At 40.9% G+C, this 26085-nt stretch overlaps 1 protein-coding gene across 1 annotated transcript in view; it reads right to left on the bottom strand.

Moving 5' to 3' along the window:
* The window catches only part of CHN1 (chimerin 1), a 97092-nt gene that overhangs the window by 16808 nt on the left and 54199 nt on the right, over window positions 1-26085 (bottom strand). The window contains exons 7-8 of the mRNA XM_051623179.1: window positions 13693-13770; window positions 1217-1301 (exon numbers count right to left, since the gene is read on the bottom strand). Of these exons, the coding sequence (XP_051479139.1) occupies window positions 1217-1301; window positions 13693-13770 (163 nt within the window). The remainder of the gene's footprint in view (window positions 1-1216; window positions 1302-13692; window positions 13771-26085) is intronic.

Raw genomic sequence — 26085 nt, forward strand, 5'->3', positions numbered from 1 at the left:
CACTGTGAACCCTGTGCAAAATCACTAGCAGTAAAAAGTACAGACCATCTTAATTCCTAAGTGAAGGATGTGGCTGCAACACTAAATAATTAGTGGGTGGAAATACTGAGAAAGAAAACGTCATTTTTACATAATCATTCCTTAAAACAGAACTAAACATTCCAATGCTTCCTGGACAGTGCAGAGTCTATTGTCAGCAATGGAATATTGCTTTCAAATTATTATGGGGGAAGGATTTTAAAATATTTCAATCCTGTTTCACTATAAATTATTTTACATTTTACATTATTTTGCAGTTCTGTGATTAAAAGCCCTCGTATTTGCTTGAGACGAGATTTCAGAAAGCTTTAGACAGAGCAGATTTTCTTAAATTAGCTTGAAAATTTAGTTTCCAGGGCAACATATGCAGGTCTTCATACATCAACATTTCTTTGCACCATTTTATAAATGTGGCTGCTTGCTAGAATGTCATAAAATGCTTTTTAAATACAGTAAACTATTTTTATCACTTTGATCCTTTTTTTTTTTGCCTTTGAAAAGAGCTGACTGTCCTTTCTTTTCAGAATAATCATATCAATAAAACTGTCAAGTTGTTTTACTTCAGAGAAGCTTTATCCCAGAACTGCCTGCAGTGACACCCATGCGTGTAATACATTTCTACCAGCACCTGAATGTCGATGTAACATTTCAATACGCATCCCTTATTCCTCAGCCCTTTTCTTACTTTCTTCTTTTCAGTTTGCAAGTAGGAGACATGACTTAGAGTCTGTGGCATGTTGGGAGTCTGCTGGCTTATACATAACATTAACCTGAATGCCTGTTCCACAGCAGCAAAGTGAAGTTTGCTGATGTCCACACTGCACATCAAGATCCTCAGCGAGTTTCTCACACCTACCAATAGATACAAGTGGTATAAAATAAATAAAGCTAACAATACATCTACTTATCTTCTCCATTTTAAAAGAGGGGAAGAAAACAAATCCCTTAAAGTTGATTATTTCTCCTCCCTGAGTACTCAAGAGTTGCTCTGCACCACTGCAGTGACGTTACTGAAATAGGTACCTGAAACCATCAGCAGCAGAGTGGATACTTTTCCTTCTTCAATTTTAACAGGGGCCAGATCAGACCTATGCCACACAGCATTATGGTGGAGCAGGCAGCACATGACACACTTACAACATGAGGCCAGTCTTAGGAAAAGGAGACTGAATGTTACCTGCACATTTTACTCCCTGAGCAATGAGGCCCCACATAAAGTTGGCACAATATTCACACCAGTGCGGGCCCCTGAATGTGTGCACCTGTAATAGAGTAGAAAAAAGGAAAATTACACAAACTGATCCAACTATTTCACAGACATCAGTATAAATGGGTCTAAACATGGCAGAATTCCTCTTCTTTGAAGGCACCATGTGCAGTCACTGGAAGCTTCCCTTTATCACTGCAGGAAAGGAAGAAAGAAACATAAAAAGATTTAACTACCAAGACTCTTGCAGACCTATAGGAAACAGGAACTCTCTATCCTGAGCAGCAGAACTGGGTCTATGGGGGTCTGCTTCCAGCCCATTTGGGGCAGAGGAGCAATGGCAGGTCGCAGCCCTTCTCCCTCCTCTCAGCATCCTTCCATCTGGGCAGGATTTTAGCCATGAGGCGAGGCTTTTGCAGCGACTATGCAGGAGTTCACCTCTCAATTTAAAATGTCTTCTGCTTTCTCTCCGTTTCATAAGGTGCTGTATGAAATGTGTAGGGGGCTGCAAGATTTCATCTCAGGCAGAAGGAGTCCTGCTAGGCAAAAATACCACTGCTACGCAGAAGTGCTGCAAATGCACTTATGTATTTTCCAGTTTAGAATAACTCTAAAAGGAAATTATTTCTCTTCAGACTAATGCTGCGTATTGAAAATCTAGTAAATAGAAAAAAGAATCCACTGAACCAGGAAAACAGCTCAGGTGCTTGTTACAAATCCTGCAGCCACCATTAGCTGCTTCTGATTTTATTCTGATAAAGTCCTTGCTGGAGGAAACCACAGGATTCTTTACAGAGAAAATCATTACTTTCATGGCCAGCATAAAAGGCTCTGAGACTGTATTTAGAAGACACAGGCCAACCAAAACAAACAAAAAAAATCAGCAGCAAATGATCATAAAGAAATGAAATTTGCAGTGAAATATAATAAAACTGCTTTAGGTTTAAGTGACCCAGTTCTCCAGAGTTACTGAGTGGGTATCAGAGCAGGCAGCAATGTCACACATGTGCACTGCCTGGTTGGATCAGTGTGGAGCAGAACAGAGAAGGAGCTGGTGGGAACGTGCCTGCCTGCCCACACAGGGCTCTGGTTATGAAGAGCAAAACGGGAAGTGGCCTGACCAAGGTGGTGAGCATCCCCTGCACCACCCATCCAACCAGCAGCTGGATCCCAGATGACACTCACCTAGAACAAGTGATAACCCAGAGCAACACCCAGCAATTCAGATCATGTTTCAGTTCTGGCTACAGGGAAGTCTGCAGCCCCCTGGGCATTTGCTGCCCACGAAGCAGAAGTACAGTAGATTGTTGGGTTAGTCTGAAAAGCTACGCTGGGATTCACAGAGTAATTCACGTGCATGTCTGTGCTAAGCTAGGCTTATAATCACCTCCAGCCTGATGCTGCAGAGCATCTCTGGAGGAAGCATAATGGTGCCAAGTGCCATGTCCTCCCAGCACTGGCACATGCTGCCATCCCCACCCGCCTTCTGAAAGTGCCAAGTGCTCCACCAGCTCCCTTCTCCCTGCAGCTCCAGCTGACTTCTACAAAGCAAACTATGAAAAGATTGTCAGCAGCTGTAATCTCAATTTTCTTTTTTCCTCTCACCACAAAGAGATTTTTCACACCTTCTTCTTGTTACCCACCTGCACTACCCACATCCTCTTGGCTTTCTTCCCTAGCCCTGTGCTTTTATCCAGGTCTTTGGCAGTGTTCCCTTCACAGAATAAGTACATTCTAATATCCTCAAGCAAAAAAACTGTACTCTAATGCCCACAGGACTAAGAGAACATTTTCAGGTAAAAAAAGGTTCCTTTCAGTCACCATCTCTCTCTCTCTTTTTTTTTTCCCCCCCTGAAGGAACATTCCCCCAGAAAGACACTAATTTAAAATATTTATCAAAATTCCTGTTGAGGAAAATTGAAAGAAAAATGACAGTTCAAAAGTTTGAGTAAAAAAAGAATCTTTTTTCAGAATCCTTTGTAGTTTTATATGATAATTATTTAAAATTTTTTTTTCAGTATTTCTCACCCCTCAAAGCAGTTGACATACGTCATCAACTTAAAAACGACAAGGACAAAACAGCCTTTCCTCTTCCCTAACAACTCTGGTCACTCTTCACAAGACCAAGATTGACTTTGCCCTTCAGGATCATTGTCTCAGCATCATTAGTGCTGTTCTCTCTTCTCATGCATCCCAGCCTCATGCAAACCCTGAAATGCCTTTCCAAATAATCAGTTAATAAATTATCTTCTCTGTTAGAAGAATTATCCAGAACCTGCTCAGCTTTACACTGCCCCATCTAAATTACTCTTTTTTATCCATTCTTCTAATTGCAAACTCATAGCAAATTAGAAGGTGAGGGTAGGTTTCTCTGTTCCATAATGCTCTATCTTGCTTCATCCATTATTTGACATGCAACAGGGAGGCTCTCTGGCAGTATCAATTAGGAGGCCCAAAGACCATAATGCCCTTCCATCCCTGGTGCACACCACCCCACAGGATCAGCTCTGAAGCCTCTCTGGGGCTTTCAAAGCAGTGCTGGCTTTTCCCGGGGCTCACTGGAGCTGGAGCATCAATCTTCCCGCTGCCACAGAGCGGAACTGGACGTCTCACCCTGCGCTGGTCTGAATACACGTCATCTCTGGAAATTAAATCAGACATGGTAAGTGATGCCAGAAAATAGCAAAAAATTGGTCTTTGGAGGTCAGAACAACCTCTAATCCTGTTTCATCCTGCAGAGTGGGGCCTGGCAGCATGCTAAAACGAAACAGGTTTGCATCCCTTTGCTAGTTCAAGAGCCAGCACCTGCAAACGATACTGCATTTATTACATGACACTGTTTATATAGCATTCTGATTTTTATCTTTTAATTCCCCATTCTAAAAATCTGCCAAGTGACTTGCTTGTTTTCAAAACTAAAACATACTTTTCAGAAAAAAATCTGAAAACACACCCAAGCTGAGTCCCAGAGATCCTGACTTAAATTACAAGGGGTTTCTTTCCCCTTATAAAAAGAGCGTCTGCCATATGCAGATTTTACTGTCTTATAAAATGTGAGAGAGCAAGATTGCCAACTGTGGCTTTATATCTCCCAATCCTTTCCTTCTCACTCTCACTCCCACCCTAAAAATCTTTTTCTTTTCCTAAGGTTTCTGCTATGAGTGATTTTTTAGGAACAAGGAAAACGGGTGAGTGGGAGAGCAAGATAAACTAGTTTTAATCTTAATTTGTAAAATTCCAGGGAGAATATTCAATTTTAAAGAAAAATCTAGATAACTTTAAGAGCAAAATACCTGCGTCAAAAACTAGGTAAAATCCTATTACTAAGCTGTCCTGGAAGTCTGTGTTAAGAGGAGAGCCTCAGATTGGGCTCACACCTAAGCATTTCTATTTTGAGCTCTCCTGCAACATCAGCAAGGTATAATAAACAATTACCTACTGTGATCTTATATAGGAGGCCATTTTTTTTGCTTAGGCTTGAAAGATGTCTTATACACTGGGTAGAATAGCTTATTAACTCCTGTGATTAATAGAATCACAGAATCTATTGTTACAGAATTTGATTTTTTTTCTGTTTTGCATTTCATCAAAATACTTCTTAGAAGAAGAGATAAAGTTTTAGGAGAAGTAAATAAAAGAATTATCTAGTGGCTCTGACAACAGATTATACCACAAGCTGGAACTCCTCAAGCAGATCTCCCACCATTATTTTTCAGGCTCATAAAGTTGAAGTTAGTTAACTGTGTATCTTGTAAATCCACTACTTTTTTTACACTTTTGGTTTTTACTAGGCAGTTGTTCAGCTGGCCTTGATTGCTATCTGAAAATCAAGAATAAACCAGCAGATTATTAGCATTCATAACTGAGAGACTTACATTATATCACTTGTCAAGGCAAGGGAGGAAGAGAATCATGAAATATCAGCAAAATGCTGTGCAACTGTGATATGAGATGATGATGGATTAGCTGAACTTTAGGAAAGCCACCACTGGGAAGAAAGCAGAGCTAGATCTAACAAACTATGATTATGCAAAATCAACACCAAACAGAGAAAACAAAAGTCTTTGTGACAGTATACAAAAAAGCCTTCCTTTGTTGAGAGGCTGCTGCCATGGTCTCCCTGAACTCCCACTCCATCAGGATCCTGCTCTGCAAAGATCACCTCTTTCACATCCATCCATTGATCTGCTGGTGAGAATAATGGGTTTTGGAAAATAAAGACATCACCACCTGTGTTGGGATGAAAAACAGCTTGAAAAAGGATGGAAAAATACTACTGACTGACTCTCTCAGGCTACCAGGGTCCTACACTCTGGTTAGAAGCCTTGGTGCTTGGAGAGGAGGCCAAGCAGACTAGGGACTGACTAAATGGCACACAACCCACATTTGCATTGATGGTGCTCCAAGGGTACAGTTCTGCTGGCTATACTGTCTGTCAAACAAATTCCCAAGGATGATGGGACTCTGCTGATGAAGGCTGTCAGCTCGGTGGTCCTAGCTGATTTGCAATTCCATCAACCGAATTCCGCCTGTTGGGACTCTACCAAGCTTTTAATTGGATATGGGAGACATTGTAAGTCACAATTAAAACGATGAACTCAGCCTGTATTATTAATGTCTGTCTTCCCTATCACAGTTGATTTTATCAGGCACTGAGCGTACCCACGCTGACACCCAACAGGCATGCCCTTCTCATCTACCCCTGGCCCAGGCAGAGATTGCCTGGATGTGAATGGTACAGAATTGGTATCAGTGAGAAAGTCGATTGACTCAAATATCAGTTTGGGCAAGACTTCAATTTAATCATTGCATATATTACCATGATTTGATAGTGCCTCTAAAACAAGGGTCTCAAGCATGCCCAGTATTCCAGTACATGATATTCCCTCATGTGAGGCAAATATTGCTGCTGATGAGTAATCTGAGAAGTGAAAAGACTGCCATGACAACCCACACGGCAGAGCTGTAGCTGCAAGATAATCGCTTTCGTGCAAAGATGTAACAGAAACTACAGTAACTGAGACCATTGGAACATACCTTCTCCAAAACCAGAGCTGACTTTGCCTAGACCAGCTGGGGTGTTAAGCTGGGGACCCAACCTGGGACCACCCCAATGACTTCATCCAGCAGCTCTTGAGAGGAGAGATACTGGCTGAACACTGCCTGCTTCAGAGCATGGAGTATAAATAGCACCATTCTCGCCAGCGGGCGCCCTGACACCAACATTGAGCAAGCAAACCTTCCTCAAGGTCCTCACCCGCCTGGAGCCCAAAGTGCTGTCATGTCTTGTTTACTTTCTGGTTTGCACTGATCACGTCAGCAGCAATGGGAACAACTGGAAATTGTGGTTAGGTTGTGCTCTATGAAAGCCAAAGCAAAAAACTAGAGAGTAGCAGGTTGTTGGCTTTTTTTTTTTGCTTGTAAATTTAATTAACATGGCCCCTTTCATTCAGAATGGAAGAGCAGAATTTTCTTGAAATTGATATCTAGAAACTGGAACCTTGTCTATTTTACTCCAGGCTCAAGTTACCTGATACCTGTGTCCATGCAAAAAAAATAAAAATCTGAAACTAGAGATGAAAATTGAATAAAATCCTTAGAATAAAAAAAAATATATATACATACTATGTACACTATATGTAATGATGTAGATATAGTATATGAAACAATATGACTACACTGTAAAACCCTAAGAGATTCCTAAATAAATGCTTTTGCAGTGATGTTAAGTCTAATTTGGAGGAAAAGCTCTTGATGATGAGAGAGCATGACGTGAGCTACATGCTCCTTGAGGCAAACTCCCAGCTCTTCCCAGGAGAGCGCTTCTAAATTTCAGCACAGACAGGAGCTGGTCCATTCTTAGGGCTGTCCACATGGAAGACTCCCAGAATCCACATCTGGGGACTAATAAAACTACTGGTGAGGTGTGAAGGTACTACAGCTTAATTAAGGATTTAGAAAAAAGGCAGAGGCAAAACCTGAGCTCAGGGACTAGCACTAAGAAACTAGAAATGGTTAAATAATAATGTGCTATTTGGAATCTGCTTTGGAAAATCCCAGGCTTTTCCAAAAGAGTAAAAAAGCAGAAGTAACATTAAATAAATACCTTAGAAGACTAAAATCCATCAATGCTTAAAAGCTTTTCTGGCTTGAACTGTCTTATAAAACTATGAGTTTCAGAAGCAACAACACAGAGCTGACGAGATCTTCTCAGAAGTTTTGTGGAAGTTTTTCTCCAGTTTTGTTCTCCAGATATTTTTGCTGCCTTTGAACATTTTTTCCCCTCAAGTACTAGGAGTCTAAAAGAAACGTCAAATTTCCTGAGGTTTTCTTATCTGCGAGAAAGCGCAGAGACTCTCCCTGAGGACTGTGCTAGGGGCACCCAGCTCTCTTTCTGAATATTCATTTGAGTGCAGTGACTCACTTAAAGATGTTTTGAAAATATGTTCAGTGCCAGGTCTGTAGCTAATAAAAAGAATCAGCATCCTCTTTTCAGCAGAGCTAGACCAATTTACCCCAAATCAGCATCTGCCCCAGTTTCCAGAAGATCAGAAATAGAAACGAGTTCATGTTAGAAGTCACAGAAAAATGGCTCTGCTTAATATAGTAAGAGTTTGTTATAGACTCTAGTCTTTTCACAGCATTTCTTCTGCACTTTCCATCTTCCCATTTCCCAGGGTTTAGACATGACTTTGCTAAGCTGCTGTTGTTAGAATAATAAGATTTGGCATGGAAGCGATTTGTTATGACTTTTTATACTAGCAAAACACCTATCCCAGATGCAGTTACACTGATAAAATCTGGGTCAGGACCAGGTTAGCTTATTTGTTTTAAAGAAGCAGTACAAATTTACCAGCAGAGTAACTCTTGTTAAAATCACCGCTCCCTCCCTTAAAGTGATACTTGAGTCTGTTGATACTGGCAAAGCCTTTCTAGCTGGATACTGGTCCTCACCTCAGCCTTCACTTTTTGTGCACATTTAAGGCTATGTTCTACCCCTAGTTATTCCCCAGTGGAAAAGCACATTGTCTGTGCTCTGGTGCTCCCCATTCGGCCTTTCAAATGGGTCATCCTCAAAGAGAAAGCCAGAGTGTCACTTCATTTGAGGTGGGAGATGAGGAATCTCAGCAAACGACTCATCAGCATCTCTGCTGACTTGGCTTAAGTGACCGTGGAAAAACATCTCTTCTCTCTGGAAGAATTGCTGGCTTGAAAGGGAATTACGTTCTGGATGTTCACCTATTCACCAAGCAGCCTTGCAACTGTTATTTATTACAACTAACTGACTCTGCTGTCTCAGGCATTAGTAAGACAGTGACTAAGAAACAGCATGACAGTACCAACTACTGCATAGAAAGGTAACAAAAAACAATCTACTAGAGACACATCTATTTTTGTGAAGAGCAAGAGAGAAAGGAGATGATATACTAGGGAAAATGATGTATGGGAACACAGCTTCCATCCTAGCTCTGACAGGCAGGGAAGCATGGCAGCACTCACCTGGGCAGAAGGGTGGCTTTATGCCTTGGACTCTGGGGAGTTACAAAAACACCTGCCAACCGCTTTGCCACTCGAGTCATCAGGAGCCAGAGGTGTCTGAAGAAATACCTGTAACCAGCCAAGGGAGCTAAAATGCCCCAGGGCCTATGAGTCACACAAGCTGGAGGGCAGTGAAGACCTTTAAGATGGTTTGTCCAGGCCTATTTTAAATTTGTCAAGTGAAGAAGTTACTGCACTGACTAACAAGTTTCATGACCCAGAAGATCTCTTGCTGTTAATATCAAATTTTCCCTTTCCTCCTCCTTTTAAGCTACCATCCCACAACTCCCAGCCAATGCTTCTCTTCCATGACAGCCCTCCTTGCCATTAGCATTTTACAAGCTTACTGAGTTTTACTGTGTTCTCCAACCCCATACAAATAGCAGGCAAAGGAACAAAGTCAGTGCCCAAGTCCAAAGCATGGCACCCGGTGGGGAGGAGAAGGTGTTCTAGGTCAGGTAGGGATGGACTCAGGTCAGAAGGTACCTCATTAGGTGTATCTTTTTTCCTAACAGAAAAACAACTATGGGATGTAGGTAGAAGACAGAAAGATGAGGACACATAGAAAGGGAAAGTCCAGAGCAATGAGCTAGGGGAATCCTGTGTGTTCAGTACTCTAATAAAAATTGCTTCACCACAGAGAATGAGGTAACCTTAAAACCAACTTGGATTGCCCTGCTATATTGCCCTGCTTTGACCTAAAGCCAACCTCACACATCCCAACTCAGGGCTTCCCCAGTACTCCTCTGCATAACCAACCTGGAATGTTTCAATCCATATGGCACCTTATCACAGGCTCCTTTTTCCCCTCAAATTTGAGGTTCCTGCTGCTGCCTGAAGCTCCTACTTCATCTGCCTGCCCAGGAGGTGCCCAGTTGCTTCCTCCCCTTAAAACTATTCAAAGGATCAGGTATCAGCTAGGTAAGAAATTTTATTTTCATTTACAAGCTATCACAGTTGCTGCATTTTGGAGACAAGATAAGCAAGTAAGAGTTTCCTAAAGGACAGGAAAAAGGATTCTTATTGGTAGAGTCCAACTGTAGAAGAAATTTATGGGAACAGTTAGATGTAAATCTACTCTATCCACTTCTATGAAATCTTACAGAACTTTCCCCTTGTTTTTGTTAGAAAGTAACGCTGCTGGCTTCAGCTATGCTCCTTGTCAGCACCTCAAAGAGGACCCACCAGATCTCTCAGAGCATCCACACAGAAGATGCTATTGTTTGCTTACACTGGGTAGAAGAATAAACTTGATATCCACCACACATGCACACCTGTCCGTAGAGATACGTGTGTCCCACAGAGTGTGGAGAAATTTATTCCCCATAATGGGTAAAAAACTGAAAGAGAAGAAAAGACTTTCTGTGTAAGAAGGCAGGGCTGAAATTTTGAGGATGAAGTGACTGTCCTGGTTTGGTCTGATTATTCATTTTAAAAGAGAACTCGTTCAATGTGCTGGATTTCAGAATGGCAGAGTATATGGCAGGAAAGCAAAATAAATCAAACATGCAAATAGATTCAATCAAATCCCACTCACAGTCCTAACTCACCTTCTAATCCCACTGTTCAATTAGAGCTAAATAAAATGCTGTGTCAAGCAGTGTATATATATATTTTAGTTGATAATTTGAATTAATAGAAAATTAATCTTTTAAATCAGATTTACAGAGGAGAACATATAAATCTAATTTAAAACTTCATGAATTAGAAAAAAACTCAAATATGCTTAAAAATAAAATATTTGTAATACCTACCTCTCACCTTGTGGAACAAATGTTAAAAACTCAAGTCAGATCTGACATTTACAAATCATCATCCTTTCTTTGCTGATGGAGATTAATTTAAGAGAATTCAGCCAGTCTGTATTTGCTTTTGAGATGTGCTCATGAGAGAGACCAGTCCTCCTCATTCAGGAGAGTATTATGGCGCTGGAGGAGATAATTTCGGCCCGCAGAGCTCCTGTCACTCTGGCTGGCCAGCCTGCTCACTTCAGGCAGGAGACAATTCACATTCCAGCAGATTTAAATAAGTTTCAAAAACCCAGCCATGTCAGCACTCCTAGCAGAACTGTCTTTACTTTCTTCTTTCAAATAACCCTCGGAGCAATACAAAGATTAAGGGATTTATTCAAGAGACCTCTTGATCATGTAAGAGCTAAAAGCAGCTTTCATGTTCTCCCCTTCCCTAGGCATCTGCCCTCCTGTGAGGACCGTCACAGCACTGTCCTGGCCAGTGTGTTCCTCTACCATGAGCTTTGCGGGAAACAACAGAGTCTGAGGGGCTAAATTCCACCTGTGTTCCCACCTACCCACCCCACAGAGACAGGAAGTGCAGGGGTGCAAGGAAAACTGAGGTCTCCTGACCTGTGGCCAAGCTGCTCAGGCACTCTGTTAACCCCAGCCCGCCTCTGGAGCGGTGGCTGCTGTCTTCTTCCATTCTCCAAGACAACACTGCTAGTTGCTGTGCATTAATGATTCTCCACTTCTCCCTCCCTCTGCTGGGATGTAACAGCATTTCCAGTACAAGAGGATTTCTGAGACCCCTTCATTTCTGAGATTACTCACGTGCCTGATCAAAGAAGCAGGCAGTGAAGGGTCAGGGGTCCCGCTCTGTTGCCTCCTGCCAGTATAACCATGAGATCAGCCACAGGGGTACAAAGCAGCCTGCATACTCTTTTTGCTGGTGGAGCCCCTGGGGAGGGCAGTCACTGAGGATTAGCTGAACTACATAAATTAATTTCATTCCTGGGTTGTTTTTTCTTGTTTTGTTTCAAAAGTCTAGCTTCAAAACTCTGGGACTGACATTTCCTTCCTTCCACACGGGTGGCACATTCGTGCTTGGCAGGCAACCTAGGAGACTTCTGTAGACATTTTAAATGATGATGTCTGTACATGTGAGAAGTAAAACTTGAGAGATGCAAGAATGATAAAGGAGAGAAGCACATGAGCTAATGATGGCCATTCACTTCAGATCCATAACACAATAATTATAAAGGGCTTATAATTTGTTGTTTGTTTTTGTTTTTGTTTTTTTTAAAAAAGGGACAGTGGTCACATTTAGAACTTGTGAACAGCAGCAGCACACCTTCAGCAGGTAGACTGGCTGCTGCACACTCTTTAAGGGTAAAGCTTTCTACTTTTTTTATAGCAAAAATTATCTGTCTAAGGCGACTTCATTTCATTGACTTGAGTTGCCTCTCAAGGTATTTTTTTCCTAGCAACTGTATGTATAAAGGATCTACAGTGCAATTATTCTAAAGAAAACTGTGTGCAAAGTTTGTGCTGTAGCTATGACCTTGGACCAGGCGCAGAGTTTGTTTTTGAAAAAAGACTGGAAAACTCACAGCTTCCAAACTTTCCAGAAACAGTTTCTGGAAGAAAAACAAATAAACACACATGAATGAAAATCAGGTTATCAGATTATTTTCAAAACAGATGTGTTTCAGCCTGTTAAAGGAAAGCAACTAAGAAATACAGATGTGCTAAAAATTAAAGATGTATTATCCTACATACACTGTAGTATATGGAAATCTGTTATGTCCAAGAATTATCTTCAAACTCAAATGAAAGTTGCAAGTAATTTCCAATCTCTAGAAAACTTCAGGAGCCTATGAAAAAATGCTGTGCATTTAACTGACAGCCAGCAGAATAATTTTATGCCAACCATCCATATTAAACACTTTTTTTGTATCACATTTTTTACATGGTTTTCAAATTCGTGCTTTATTGAAGAATTTAAGTAAAACACAACATCCTGATTATATGAAGTTTCCAGTTTTAGTGACTATCTGAACTCAAAACCCAGAAGGTATTTTAAATGAAATGATATGGGAAATAGGTATATAAAACATGCACACCTGTGTACATTCACACGTGTGTGATAGAAATCAAAACTGAAAATGAAGGGCAATTGACAGCTGTTTATATCATCAGATGCTTGCATCATATTAATGAATTCTCCTCCTCCTAAGGAAAATAAAAGCAAAAGCTACATGGGGGAAAAACCCCACACATTAAAGATAAAATCTGGGCTCCAGTTGCTACATATGAAGTTTGTACTGTCATCTTCAGGAATTCAGTATAACATCAATTCACCTAGTCCTAAAAATAAAGGCTGGCTATTAAGCAATGGAACTGACTGCCAAAAGGTTAAATTACTAAATCCTGACTGGACACTTATTACAGATACAGACACAACACATGCATACATTGCATTGACATGTGCCTCTCTTACCAAAGAGCCTAATTTATTAAAAATAATTGAAACAATAATTAGAAGCTACACAGAAGGCTAACTAAATGTTATTAAAACATGAGGTAATTGTAATGCCAGGAGCTCCAACAGCCCCATGGTATAAGCCATGCTGCTTTCAACACACTCAATTCATTAACACAGGAGAAAAGCCCAAAACTAAGGGAAATGCAGACCATCTGCTCAATCCAGATGCAGTAGAACATGCTTCTTACCTCCAAAGCTATTTACCAGCAACAAACTGAGGTAAAATCAGTTTAATCCTCTAATTGCAGATCTAACAGATTTTTAGGCATCATACCATTGTAAGTAAAACTAAATCCATTTGAATTGAAAGAAAACTTTGCCAGTTTTTCTCACCTTTCCCATCTCTCTTGGTATAAAACACTTCTAAATAAAAAGATAACCTAGGTAAGGCAGATATTACTGAAACGAATTCACACACACAAGCAGTTAACAACAAAATCCTTGTTCTTCCAGTGCTATGTCTTGAAGATGTCTTATTGATTAAATGAGCAGTGAGATGCAATTGAAGCATGTAAGTTCCCAGAAAGTCATAGCCTGCATAGATAATTATTTCCTTGCAACATTGGACCCATTTTAAAACAAAAGCTATACCCCCTGTGCTTTAAAAAGAAATAAGCATAATTTCTTACCTTGAAGTTATGAATCTTCTCGTATTTTGGAATATGTTCATTTTCTTTCAGAGTTGCTCTTCTGACAAGTGATGTCAACTGTGAATAAGCAAAGAGTTTAAGAGGTTGCCAGATTGTCACAGACGACTTCCGAGTACCCAGTTTCATCCCTAAGGCTGCCAGCAATAAATCTTGTTGACGGCTCTCCTGCCTCGAGTTGTGCACCGCAGACCTATTCGCTTTGTGCCCTGGCCAGGACTCTTTGGATGGCATGCTGGGGCTGCGGGGAAGGAGGCACAGCCCCCCGCTCCGATCTGCGCCCTGTGCCTACCAGACGAGACTGGGAGAAACGAAAACGACCATCTCGAGAAGCTAAGGCGCTAAGAAGGGCGGCGGGGCCATGGCAGGGCACCTGTTCACGGTGCGGCTAACTGCGCTCCGGGCGCGGGGGCTGAGCCCCGCCGGGGGCAGAGCTGGGGCAGCGGGTGGGCAGCGGCGGGGACAGCCCGCGGCCGCTCCCTCCATCAGCCGCCGCACGCCCGGGCGCGCAGCTCCCGCCCCCTGCCCGCCCCGGGGGCGAGGCTGCCCGGCGCGGCGGGGGGCGAGGCTGGCGGAGCGGCACCGCCCCGGGGCGGGGGAGCCCCTCTCGGAGCGCCCCCGGCCGCAGCCACCGGTGACCCGGCCGGGCGGGCAGCGCGGAGCCCCCTCCCCGGCTGGCTCCGGGAGAGGGACCAGCGGGAGGGATTTCAGCGGGGGGCGAGTCACGCGTCGCCACAAAATGGCATCTTTTCGCCCTTGGGGGTGCGGGAGGTATCGGGGCATCCTCGGATGCGCACAGTGAACAAGGGGGACGTGACAGAAAGCGTCTGTCCCCGAACCCCCTGTCTGACATGGGTTGGGCACCAGGAGGTAAGGCTGGGAGCAGTTAATTCAGATGATGATGTTCATTGCGCTTCCTTTAAATTACATTTTTCAATGCTTTTCAAGAGGCTGGTCAAACTCCCATCATGTAACAGCCTCTTCTAGTAGTCATGCAAACATACATAACACCAAAAGCTGATAACACCACACATTCCACCAAACACCTGAACCCAAAATTGCTGTTCTGTCTCCCCTTAGGGATTTATGAATATTGACAGAAATTGAATGACATCGAGCCTCAAATCAGACCAAACCCTGCCCTTTGGACTGATGCAATTGATGATAAAAAGTGCACAGGACAACCTGGTCCTCGCTACCCTTCACACAAGCCAAAGGAAACTATTTCACATCAGCATCCTTAAAGCGTTTCCACGGGCCACAGCAGAGTACTGGGCTCACAGGGCAGCCCGTGCCACATCCACCTTGAGCTGCTCACCGGGGCAGCCCAGCTCAGGCAGGCTCTCCAGCTGCATGCTAACGGCCTGGAGGGGACGCCAAGGCAGCCACTCACCTCCTGCCCTTGTTCTTGAAGCGCTCACCAAGCGTTTGTGAACAGCCTGTCAGAGACTGCAACAACGGCCCTTTGGCCTGACTTACTATGGCAGTGATTCACACCGTGGGGCTGAGGACCATCCCAACATCTAGGGCATACAAGGACCTTCCCTTCTGCACAGAGCCTGCCTGTGCAGCTATAGCCAGAGCCCAGCCCCCCCTCCCCTGCCACAGGCTGCAGCACCACAAACTCCCTTCTGCAGCAAAGGTATTTTTATCTCTCCTGACTCAGTAACAACCAAAGACAGACACAGTTTGTCGCAGTCTTTCGGGTGGAATCGGTATGTGTTTTGCAGCTGGATCACAGTGTTACCACTTAGCTTAATCCTGCCAATACAGCTGAGAGTAATGCTCACCGTGAACCCCTCCCTTGCAAGGCCACTACCTTCTCTACAGGTTTTAAAAACTCTCTGGATTTCAGCATAGGGCCAAGTTGCAGAGATCAAGGATCAACACGTCCTTCACCAGCCACTAATCTGCAATTTAAGTTAATAGCTAATAATCAAAACACTGGCTATAGATTATACAGGAGGAAGCTGCCAGACATTACTGGCTCATACAGGGGCCTTAAAGTATCCTCTATTAGAGTCATCCTCTCCAAACAGCTTTGAGTGACAACAGACCCAGGATGCAAATTGTGGAGTTCTGGAAATGAAATTTCATTACGTACTTCCTTGGAAACCAAATTTCTTTTTTTAAAGGCAAAAAAATAAATCACTAAAACTTGACATTAGAAAATAAAGTCTTTGAAAAATGAATTTGTTGGAAATAAATAACCCAGTGATTTTCAAGAGTATATTTACTATCAGAGTCAATACTTATTAGGTTTTGTATAATTCCACTTAAGAAGCAAGATAAAACATTCTGAATTTTCCTTTAAATTGTTGGTAGAGAGCTTATTTGGTTTTTGACATACTTATTCCTTAATTGTAAGCTTTCCTCTTCCTAATTCTGAAGAACGGATTTATTTTCAATTGCACTTCAGAGTCACGTTAGTAAAAACAGATCTCTGGATCCTGGAAAATTAAATCTTAAGAATGCCAATAAAAAGGTAAGCAAAACTACCCAACAGGGAAAGGTCCTATCTCATGGCTGTAATTATGAAAATGTGTTATAATCTGGGAAGTAGTTAGAAGATTATGAATTTTAATTCTAACACTACTTTGTGTTACAGCAATCTAACTCTGACCGCTTACTGGTTTTACACAAATCAGGTTCTCATTGTTCAGTGGAAAGTACTTTCTGTTGTTTACAAGCAAAGGAATACTGGACTCACCTACACCTATAGCCCTTCACATGTGCTATATGTGCTATAGTTGATCACACCAGAAACCTAGATTGAAGGAAATGTAAAAGCCATAAAGCTAGTGACTGAAAAATTATGAAAAATATACATTATCTACTTCTTCCATGCATTTCCCTAAAATAAAGTACTGTTGTAATTAAAATTCATACAACCGCTTTCACATGACATAATTCTGCAGTACATTTGTTCATTCTTCTGCCATTGCCTAACTTTGGTAGCTTGGCAGTACAAGCTAGTGCTCTTCTTATCACTGCTTTCTTCTGTTTGAAAACCAAAACAAAGAATTGCATTTCTGTTGCACACACCACCTTGACCACAGTTTGGGTCATTGGGCAGGTCCAGATCTTTAGCTTACCAGAACATGAGATAATAAAGTAAGAGAGAGAAAGCCATGGTCCTCAGGAAGCCTTTGTCATTGCAGAGATGAGTCAACATCTCCAAGAGCAAACAATGAAGTCATGGACCTGGAGATTCAGCTCAAATCCTGCAGGAAGCTGTTCTCTCCTGAACACCCTCCTGCTCCAGGTGCTTTATGCTGTCACTGTTCCCAGTCTGTAGGTTCCACTCTTCTTACACCCTTGACTAGCTCTTGATTCAATGCATGCTCTCCACCAGGGGCTCCTGCACTCCCACCTGGCAGCGAAGTCTCCTCTCCATAGCCCTTTAATTTTCCAACAGTTATCTGTCTGAAGTCTACCTTAATGGACACAATTATGAGATACTATCTGCTTCATAATGGATGAAAAAGAGAGAAATCTGAGGAGGAAACTCTTCTCCTTTCCACTTTTCTAAGTAAAGTCTTGATTTGATTTTTTAATTATTTGTTTGTGACAGACATTTGCAATCTTTGCATGTCCAGGGAGCAATATGCCATGTAGACTCCAGGAGGAAAGAAACTGCAGGGCTGTCTTTTTTAAATTTAATTTAAGGACATGATTTCACAGGATTGAGGTGAACTGAAAATGGAATGACTGGAAGTAATAGCTGAGCAATCTTTCAGTAAAGCACGCAACCAGAGCAGCCTCTCAGTCCTGTACATTTTAGTGACTTAAACGAGGACTAAAGATTCAAACACAGCAACAGGACAACCTTTCAACCAAGACATCTGTTCAGAGGTTCTACACTGTACATATGGATTGATGCAAAAAAAGAAAAAGAAGACTGTAACCCCCTATTTCAAATGTTCCCATTTGTTCCAAAACCTCAACCACAAGAGAGGTTCACCCTTGGTCCTACCAGGACTCCACTTTCCTTACTTCTCCCTGGAGTAGTCCTTCAGGGTGCAGGAGAAACAGCTGTTTTATTGAGCGCTATTTGCTCTTGGTGTTAGCTGGGTAATGTATGCATATCTTCTGGTACTAATCTCACAATCGGTAAGTCTTATTATGAAGACTGCACAGAATTGATTTTAAAGTCATCCCTGGCTTGCAGTAAATTAGTTACTCTCTGAAAGACACATTATGTAAATTTAATCCAGTCACACAATTCAGTCAACATTGGACAAACTTTCTAAAAAGACAAATCGATGCATTTCCCATTTGTTGAGTAATAAACTATGATCACTTCAGAAAAAACCCCACCCAAAATTACAAAATTCAAGAGTCACATTAAGCTCAGCAAGTTCTAAATTGCCCAAATTAGGCTCGATCAGACCTCCTGAAGCCCATGTGCATTTCCAGTACAATGTAGCATTTAGTTTCATGACCGCCTGGCTCCTCCTTCATAGTATCATGTTTTTGTCAGTCTTGGGAATACATTGCAGGCCTTACATTCTCATATTTTCATGTTGTTATGACTAAATATACCTTTATTGTTTCAGATTTCATATACAATATGATCTCTTTCCTCTAAGGAGTCTAACTTCAATAATAACCAGCAGTTATCTTACACACATTTAAAAAAAAAATAAATCAAAGATGATGCCTTATTGTACGTATCTCAAGAAACAAGGTGTGTGGTTAGTCACTGTATATTTGATTGTATTCTGTTTCACTGTATAGCTAATTTAGCCAAATGTATGTGCTCAGAAAGTCCTTCCTTGTCTGAACACTTTATGAGCATATTTTATGGGCTCAGTACACGATTTTCAAAAGCCAATCAGTCAGATTGTGAAACTGAGCCCAATTTCCTCAAAGCAGTTCTTGGTGGAGGTTTGTTCCATGCTAAATAATTTTCCCAGTCATATCTTTCACAGAATTTTTCCAAAGGGGGAAGGGGAGCCCAAAATTTTACTTAAAAAAAAATAAATTGTGATAAGCTATTTTAATTTAGTTTTCTTTTCTTGTAGACATACTGTTGCCAGGCATAGCCTCTGCCCACAGACAGATGTGAGGAGAGGGTAGGAATGCTATTCAAAGAATGAACATTTTTATATCTAGAATTAAAAAACAAGGGTTTTTTTAAAATGTTTTGAATAAAACCTTAAAAAAAAATTTCAACCAAAATACTGGCTTGCTTTAAAGTATGATTGTGAAATTAAAAAAAAAAAATCTAAACCAAAGTTTAAATTATGGAAAAAATGTGCTTACCAGAAATACCCTGAAGTATACTTGTTTTCATAACAAGGGAGAATACTCATAAAAAAGCTGAGAGATCTTAGGGGAAGCCAACAGAAAAGTTGTTTTTCTGTAGTGCTAATCCTATATCCTACTGGTCACCGCAGCTGACTTGGAACTAGGTCAGCTGGCTTGTTTTGTTCCTAGTGGCATGCCAGGTTGTAGGTTTGCTCCCAGCAGTTACCAATATGGGCCGTGGGAAATGACAAGTTGAAACTGCACACTGGCAAAAAGCATCCACTGTGAATATTTCTCTCTTTCAACAACTGAAAAGACAAAAGTAACATTTGCTGTTCTGGATAGTGGCACAAAAGGCAGTTTTCAGTGTCAAGCACCACATATCTTTTTTTAAGGAGGGGGTTATTTTGGTGTATAACCATGGATTTAGCTGGGGCAAAAAAAAATTAAAAATCTCATAGTACCTGCAATAACAAGTTCTGCCTTTGGTCTGGTTCTGGAGGACTTTGCTAACATCAAGTAACTTAGCTTTTAGTGAGGCCAGTAACTGATCCACAGTGTCCACTAAAGGAGGGGAGAAAATTCTGGGGACTTTCTTCACACTCTAGAGATACAAATACCACTGCAGAGGTGTATGTGGGCACATGAGAATGTGCACAGGTTGCAATCACTAATGGTGCTAAAATGGGTTTTATAAGCAAAAGCTACAACTTCAGCCACTCCAGCAAAAGCCTCTTGACTTGTGACACATCAAGGCAGAGTGTATTCCAAAGAGGCCTTCAAAGTCATTGATAAAGGCCACAAGACAATGTGTTCTATGGAAGTGATAACAGTTAAAATGAAAGGCAAATTGGCAGCTGCATGAATGCTACTCTTGGCAAATGATCTTTGTTACTAATAAACCACATTTAAGCATCATAAAAGAAAACAGGCTGTTAAGAGTAATCTTCTGAAACTACAAGGGACTGGTGACAGTTTCTCATCTGACCCTATTATAAGGATTTCCTCAAATAAAAGGAAAAATAAAAATTAAAAAAAAAAAGAGAAGGCACACAGAAAAGCTTAACCATACCCTTTTATAAGGCACTTTACCTGTCTCCTAGCAAGCAAATGCTGATGGTGGACAAACTTTCTAAAATACTTAATTTACAACACTTTATTTATTATATCCATTTAAGAATTATATTGATAAAAGCAGTTTTTACAGTAAACCTCTCTATATTTTTGTAACTGAAAATGTATATACTTAGGGATAATGACAACCACATAACACACAAGCACTTTCTATTATATTTTTTAGGTTTTTTTTTTCTTTTATTCCTCATGGAATAGGAGCTTTGACTACTGGTATAATATGGGCAAGCAGTATGGAAATTTCTTTTTATGTCTTATTAATATTTTCTCACCTCATGTATAATATTAATTTCATATTAGTCTTGTTGGGCACTCTAATGTGGCTAACACTAGCCTTTTTTTGTTCTACATAGTAATTCAGAGTAAATCAGTGTATGTTATAATTGAAAACTGAAGCTCATTAATTCCTAAACACTCTTTGTATTTCAGACTACACCTGCTCCTTTGGCACATCCTCTGTTTTGAATCCATCCACTTCTTCCTGAATAAACTATGTTGCTATGATACATGTGCTGCCACAGTTTCTTCCTTCAACATACTTTCAGTCCATAACCATACTTACTTAGCACAAATAAGACTAAGAGTGAAAAGTCTCCTAATCCTTCCTCAGTTATCACTTGATTCAACCCCATGAATCAAGGTGAAAACAATGTTTAGCCTGAAGGAATGTGAGAGCTGTGACACGGGCATGCATCATTCTTACAAAACGTATGATGCTGAAAGGCTGCTTACGGACCCCCTGCCTGCAGAAAGATTACAAACTGGGGTAACCCCCAGTGTCCAGCAGCACTCCTTGCAGACCCTGATTACCAATTTTCTAGGTGCATGTGTGTCCATGGGCATACCCGTACCAGTGCTGTGGGTCAAGGTCTACATTCATTTGCTGCAATGCCATTAGGCTGACTCAGAAAATGAAGGTAGGCTGATCATCCTTCAAATGAGTCTCTCGTGTAGGCTCCCATTATCCTTGCGTAAGTACCTATTTAAATCATGACTGTTATGAACCTGCAATGAATGAAACCAGAGTGGAAATGGCAGCGGAATTACACTCTGCTCTCAAAGTAAAATTATCAGTTGTTATCAAATTATCAGTTTATTTTCACCCATAAAGTCTTCTAATCCCTGATCACATTCTCAGAAAAGGCTCATTTTACATTCTGCTGACAAGCATTCAAATTTTCTTATTTATCTTTTTCCACATATGGTTTATCTTTCCTATTTATTCCCTCTGCATTTACTGATTAACATTTAAAAATGCCTGTCATGAAAAATTTCATGTATGGGCAGGAAATGTCCCATTTCCCCAGAGAAAGCTAGAACTGTTAAACATTCTTGCTTGAGACAGGCACTGAGGAAAATCATTGTCTCAAATGGTCAAACCCAGCATTTTTGAAGTTTAAATAATGTCTTGATTTGAAAACTGAATAATCTGAATACTTCAAAATGGGGCTGCCAATACAACTCCCCATCATAAATTTGGGATATATTATTCTCCTTTGGGGGGGAAAGCAAGTGTTGATATGTGGACAGGCTATGCAACTCCTGTTACACAGGAGGGACTTTGGGTTTTTAAATTTTGTTTTGTGGGTTTTTTTAAAAACAACTCTGTTTTTCTTGTAACACATTTTTTAGTTGATGTCTATTTTTGGTTGAAATACACTGGGTCCTAGGTCCAAAACGGTAACTCAAAAGATCTGACATTTGATCTTTGGATAGAAGCTCTTTGAGTATAGGCACATTGAATTGAAAAAACTAAGTCTGGGGTATAGTTCCATTTCTTAGGTTCACTGGCAATGAACAAAAGTATTGGCAAGGAACAAAGTGTTTACCCAGCACAACTGCTTCCTTCTCTTTTAGTCATGTTTTTAATTTCATGTTACAGGGCATTTTTTCATTTGTACTGTTACTACCAACTAGGACTTTATGTAACACTGCTCATAAGATTTCTGACACTGAGGTTGTTTGAATTTTCAGTAATAAAAATAGCCCAGGAGAATTAACCCATAGGGCCCATAAAAAAATTATCCAGCAAGCTCTCAGCATTATCAACTCGCTGAGCAGCGAGTCTGCCTGGCAAATTCCCGTGTGTGACAAGGGTGACCAGCAAGCAGCTCCTGGGCACCAGGCTGCAGTTCTGACACGAGCGCTAGCAAGGATTTGGAGCCTGGAGTGAATGAGAAGCTGTCACTTAAGAGACTGAGCACTTCAAATTCTGGGAAAGTAATAACACACAATACTTCTTGCGATTTTTGCGCATTTGTATGAAACACATCGTTACTCAGCAGCCAATTCACAGAAATACCTGAATGCAAAGGTAATTATCATATTAACTATCATATTAACTTTATTAAATGCTTCAAGACATTTTCCAGCAATGTAAAATCATCAGAAATATTCAACTAATACACTTTCTGTTACATTATATAAAGCATAGCACTTTTATATTTCACCATTACATGCAATACGGAAGTTGGGAATACAGCCTTTCATATTTTCACAGTATTCCTCCACTCTTCTCTCAGAAAGGGGAAAAGCTGCTTGCCTTTAAGTGCTACTAATCTAATTCACAAATTGAAAATAACTTAAATACTAAATCACATACACATATGATTAAGGTTTAATAGAGGACATTATACTCTGTGACACTAGCTCCAATGTTCCCTAGGCAAACTATTTCAAACTGCTTCAGCTCTAACCAAATGCAATAATAATCCCCACTAAAAAGCAATATAGTCTAAGTGCATTATAATATGAACTTCACTATTAGAAACACATCATCCTGTAGTTATCGTGGAAGTTCTATGGAAGTGAGGAATATCAATACTAATATGATAAGGATTCAAGCAATTAGTTCATCAACTGAGAATCAGATTTTTCAGCATGATGATTCTTACCTTGCTTAAACATTAGGACTGGAGGAACAGGGAACACCAACAGCAACATTGTTTCTAACTGCTCATGCCATGCAGAAAAAAAGGTTAAATATAGAAAAGTTTCATGTTCTAAAAGTTAATGATCAAAGGAAGACTGCAAAACTGTCAAGAGTTGCTGTCTGTGTTGATGATGACTGTGACAGATCTGAAGTAATAAGAGCAAGCAGTTTATTGAGCTTAGTAACAACACTGCTCTTCTTACTTTGTTCAAATTCAGAAAAGAAAAACATTCAGCTGGAGACTAAAACTAGGCATGAGAAGTTTTATCTGAAACTGTTTTTTTCTTGTCAAAGATTAAAAGGAAAGAAACAAGGGCTAAGAACAGATCAGCTTCTGCAGCATTAACTACAGGTTAAATGGTTGTTCTTTTTTTTTTTTTTCTTTCTCAGTCTAATACTTTATGTAGACACCTTTAACTACATCTCTTCCTGCTACCACTTTTCAAACAAGCATTTCACTCTTGATGGGTCTTCAGGGTTTGGTAATCACTTATGAATGGACAATTATTAGTGGAGCAGATGTGCCTGCCTCTCAGGGGATTCTTTAACCAAGCAGGATGGGGGGAGGCAACATACCAGACCTCAACAGCTCCATGTCCTTTTCATCTTGGTTCAGAAACTCAATTACATGTATTTGTACTTGTGAGCATATAAACACGGACCAACATAAAATGCTTTCTCCTCTCCCTTCTAAATAATAATAAAAAAAGCCCACTGCTCCCACTGCAAAGAGTAAAAAGAAAAAGGAGCTTATTTGAATAATGTTAGAGGTAAGGAGAGAAAATCCCTGGTAGTCAGACTCTTAGCATGGATTTAAGCAGTCTGTGGAGTTGCAGAGGGCATAAAACACAAGACATGTTGAGTATTAGTTCAAGCCCAAGGTGCTACCAACCCCACTCCCTGCAGCCCCAGCTCCTGCTTGGGCCTCTCATGTTCAACTTGTGACCAAAACTGACCCTGCCTATTTTATGAGATTAGACACAATCGTAGCCCAAGGTGATTATCACCAGCTATACAGTGTCACATTATAAAGTCTAAGTGAGGTAAGAAACTTGTAAATAACAAAATTATCCTTTTATAGGGCTCTTAATTCAACAGTCCAGTCTGTTTCCTGTAGAAGCGATTAGTAACAGAAAATAATTAGGAGATGCCAGATGGGAGGAGGAGTTAAAAAAAAAAGACCCAGAACTCACACAGCTCAGGAAAGAGAACAACAAACGAAGGAGCTGCCAGCTAGCAACCCACCACAGTCCCCCACCATCCAGGAAGCTCTTTGCATAGGCAATAAATGACAACCAGATGCCTGCTTTAGAGACTGCTCTGGAAGGTACCCACCTTCTCCTTTCTGTCACCACTGCTCAGATTATTCAGTTGTGAGAAGGCACAAAAAGTAAAGGGAAACTTGTTGGGTTTTTTTTGTTTGTTTGTTTGTTTTAAGACAATTATAGTTTCCTTATATATGGCTATGAAGCTTCCCCACTATACATCTAGGCAGCTGAAACCTCAAGTAAAAGACTCCCAAGGAAGGTAAAGCAACAGACTCCTACAGCACTGTAGGACTGAAGCCATGATAGCTCCCCATTGCTCATCAGGAGTTGGGCTGGACCTTTGTCCTTTTGTGTCCCATCTACTAAAGTCAATCAGGATTAGAAAAATCCCTCTCCTCCTGAAGAGCATCCAAAGCAAGCTATCCTCTTTGGCTCTTCAGGAGCTGAGGGAAATTCCTTCCTTTCTCCCTGCAATCCTTCTTGCACTAGCCTATCCAAGTTAAAAAGGAAGGAATCTTCTGCTAGCACACATAAAGAAAACTAAGGGTGTATGGCACTTTTTAAAGGGCATTAAAAATGCAACCAGATCCAAACCACCAAGAACTAGAAACCCTGGAAAAAACTGCTAGAGAGGACTTCACACTGACTTACCTCACAATACTGAGAAACACAGGAAAAGAATAATAGCTTATTAATTGCTAATGGTTTTGTTTTGTCAGTAACAACAAAACCAGTATTCTTTAGATTTAATTGCACAGCAACTGTACTGCTTTACAGCCTTTTAACAATTATGTACACTATTCATTTTACAAAGGCCCAATCAGGTAATTACTCTCCACAGTTTTGCTGAGGGTCTGGCCTGTGAGTCTGAGAGCAGACCCTCTGATTTCACACAGCAGCTGCCTCTCTCAGTATTATTAGACAATAGACTTTCTGACAAGTGTATCTTTGTGTACATATCTTACATGCCAGATCATAAGAGCCACAGTTACATGAAAAAGCAGAAAGTAACATGAAAAGTCAGCTCAGTGACCAGTCAAGTAACCCAAGACAAAAGGCCGAGGCAAGGAGGCTGACCCTCAACTTTGCTTACCTACAAAATGGAGGAAACCTCTGTCTAGGAGCAGCTTCGTGGCAGGAGGCACATGGTGCTTCTGAAATGCAACCTGACCTAAAGCCGCTCCTCACTGTCCAAAGTTGGAGCCTTATTTGTTTTGAACCTTGTGATATGAGACCAACAATAAACAGTCAGGCTACCAACACAAAGCCACAACTTTCATTTCACATTAATCCCACACATTATTGTGTGAGCATTAAATTAACGTGCTTTGGAGGCGCACACACACACAGAGGCAGGCAGGTGAGGTCCTGCAGGCTAAATGGACTCAGCTGGAATGTCATTTGTAACCCACAGCAACTAATAGAGCACAGCTGAGCTGGCAAAGGAGAGAAGAAGAAAGAATTTGTTCTGGGAAAACCAGGAGAGCAATGGGACTATTTATAATACTGGAGCTGAGCTACAGGTCCAGTAAGAACCCTTAAAAACCAAGCCTGTGATGCTAACTTATCCTTTATAAGCATGAGATACTGACAATAGAAAAGCTAGATACTGTGTGACCAGGGGATTAGATTAGCAAAGTTTATGCTTCATTTGTAAACTCTGAATCTCAAAACAAGATCAGTTTATATAATCTTTTTAGTGTATCAATTTTACTGCTACACGGAACATAAATAAGGGCTTAGGTTACTCTGGGTGATTATGAGCACAAAAAGCACCCTGCAGTTTGG

Source organism: Apus apus, chromosome 6 (genome assembly GCF_020740795.1).
Source record: "Apus apus isolate bApuApu2 chromosome 6, bApuApu2.pri.cur, whole genome shotgun sequence".
Taxonomy (NCBI): Eukaryota; Metazoa; Chordata; class Aves; order Apodiformes; family Apodidae; genus Apus; species Apus apus.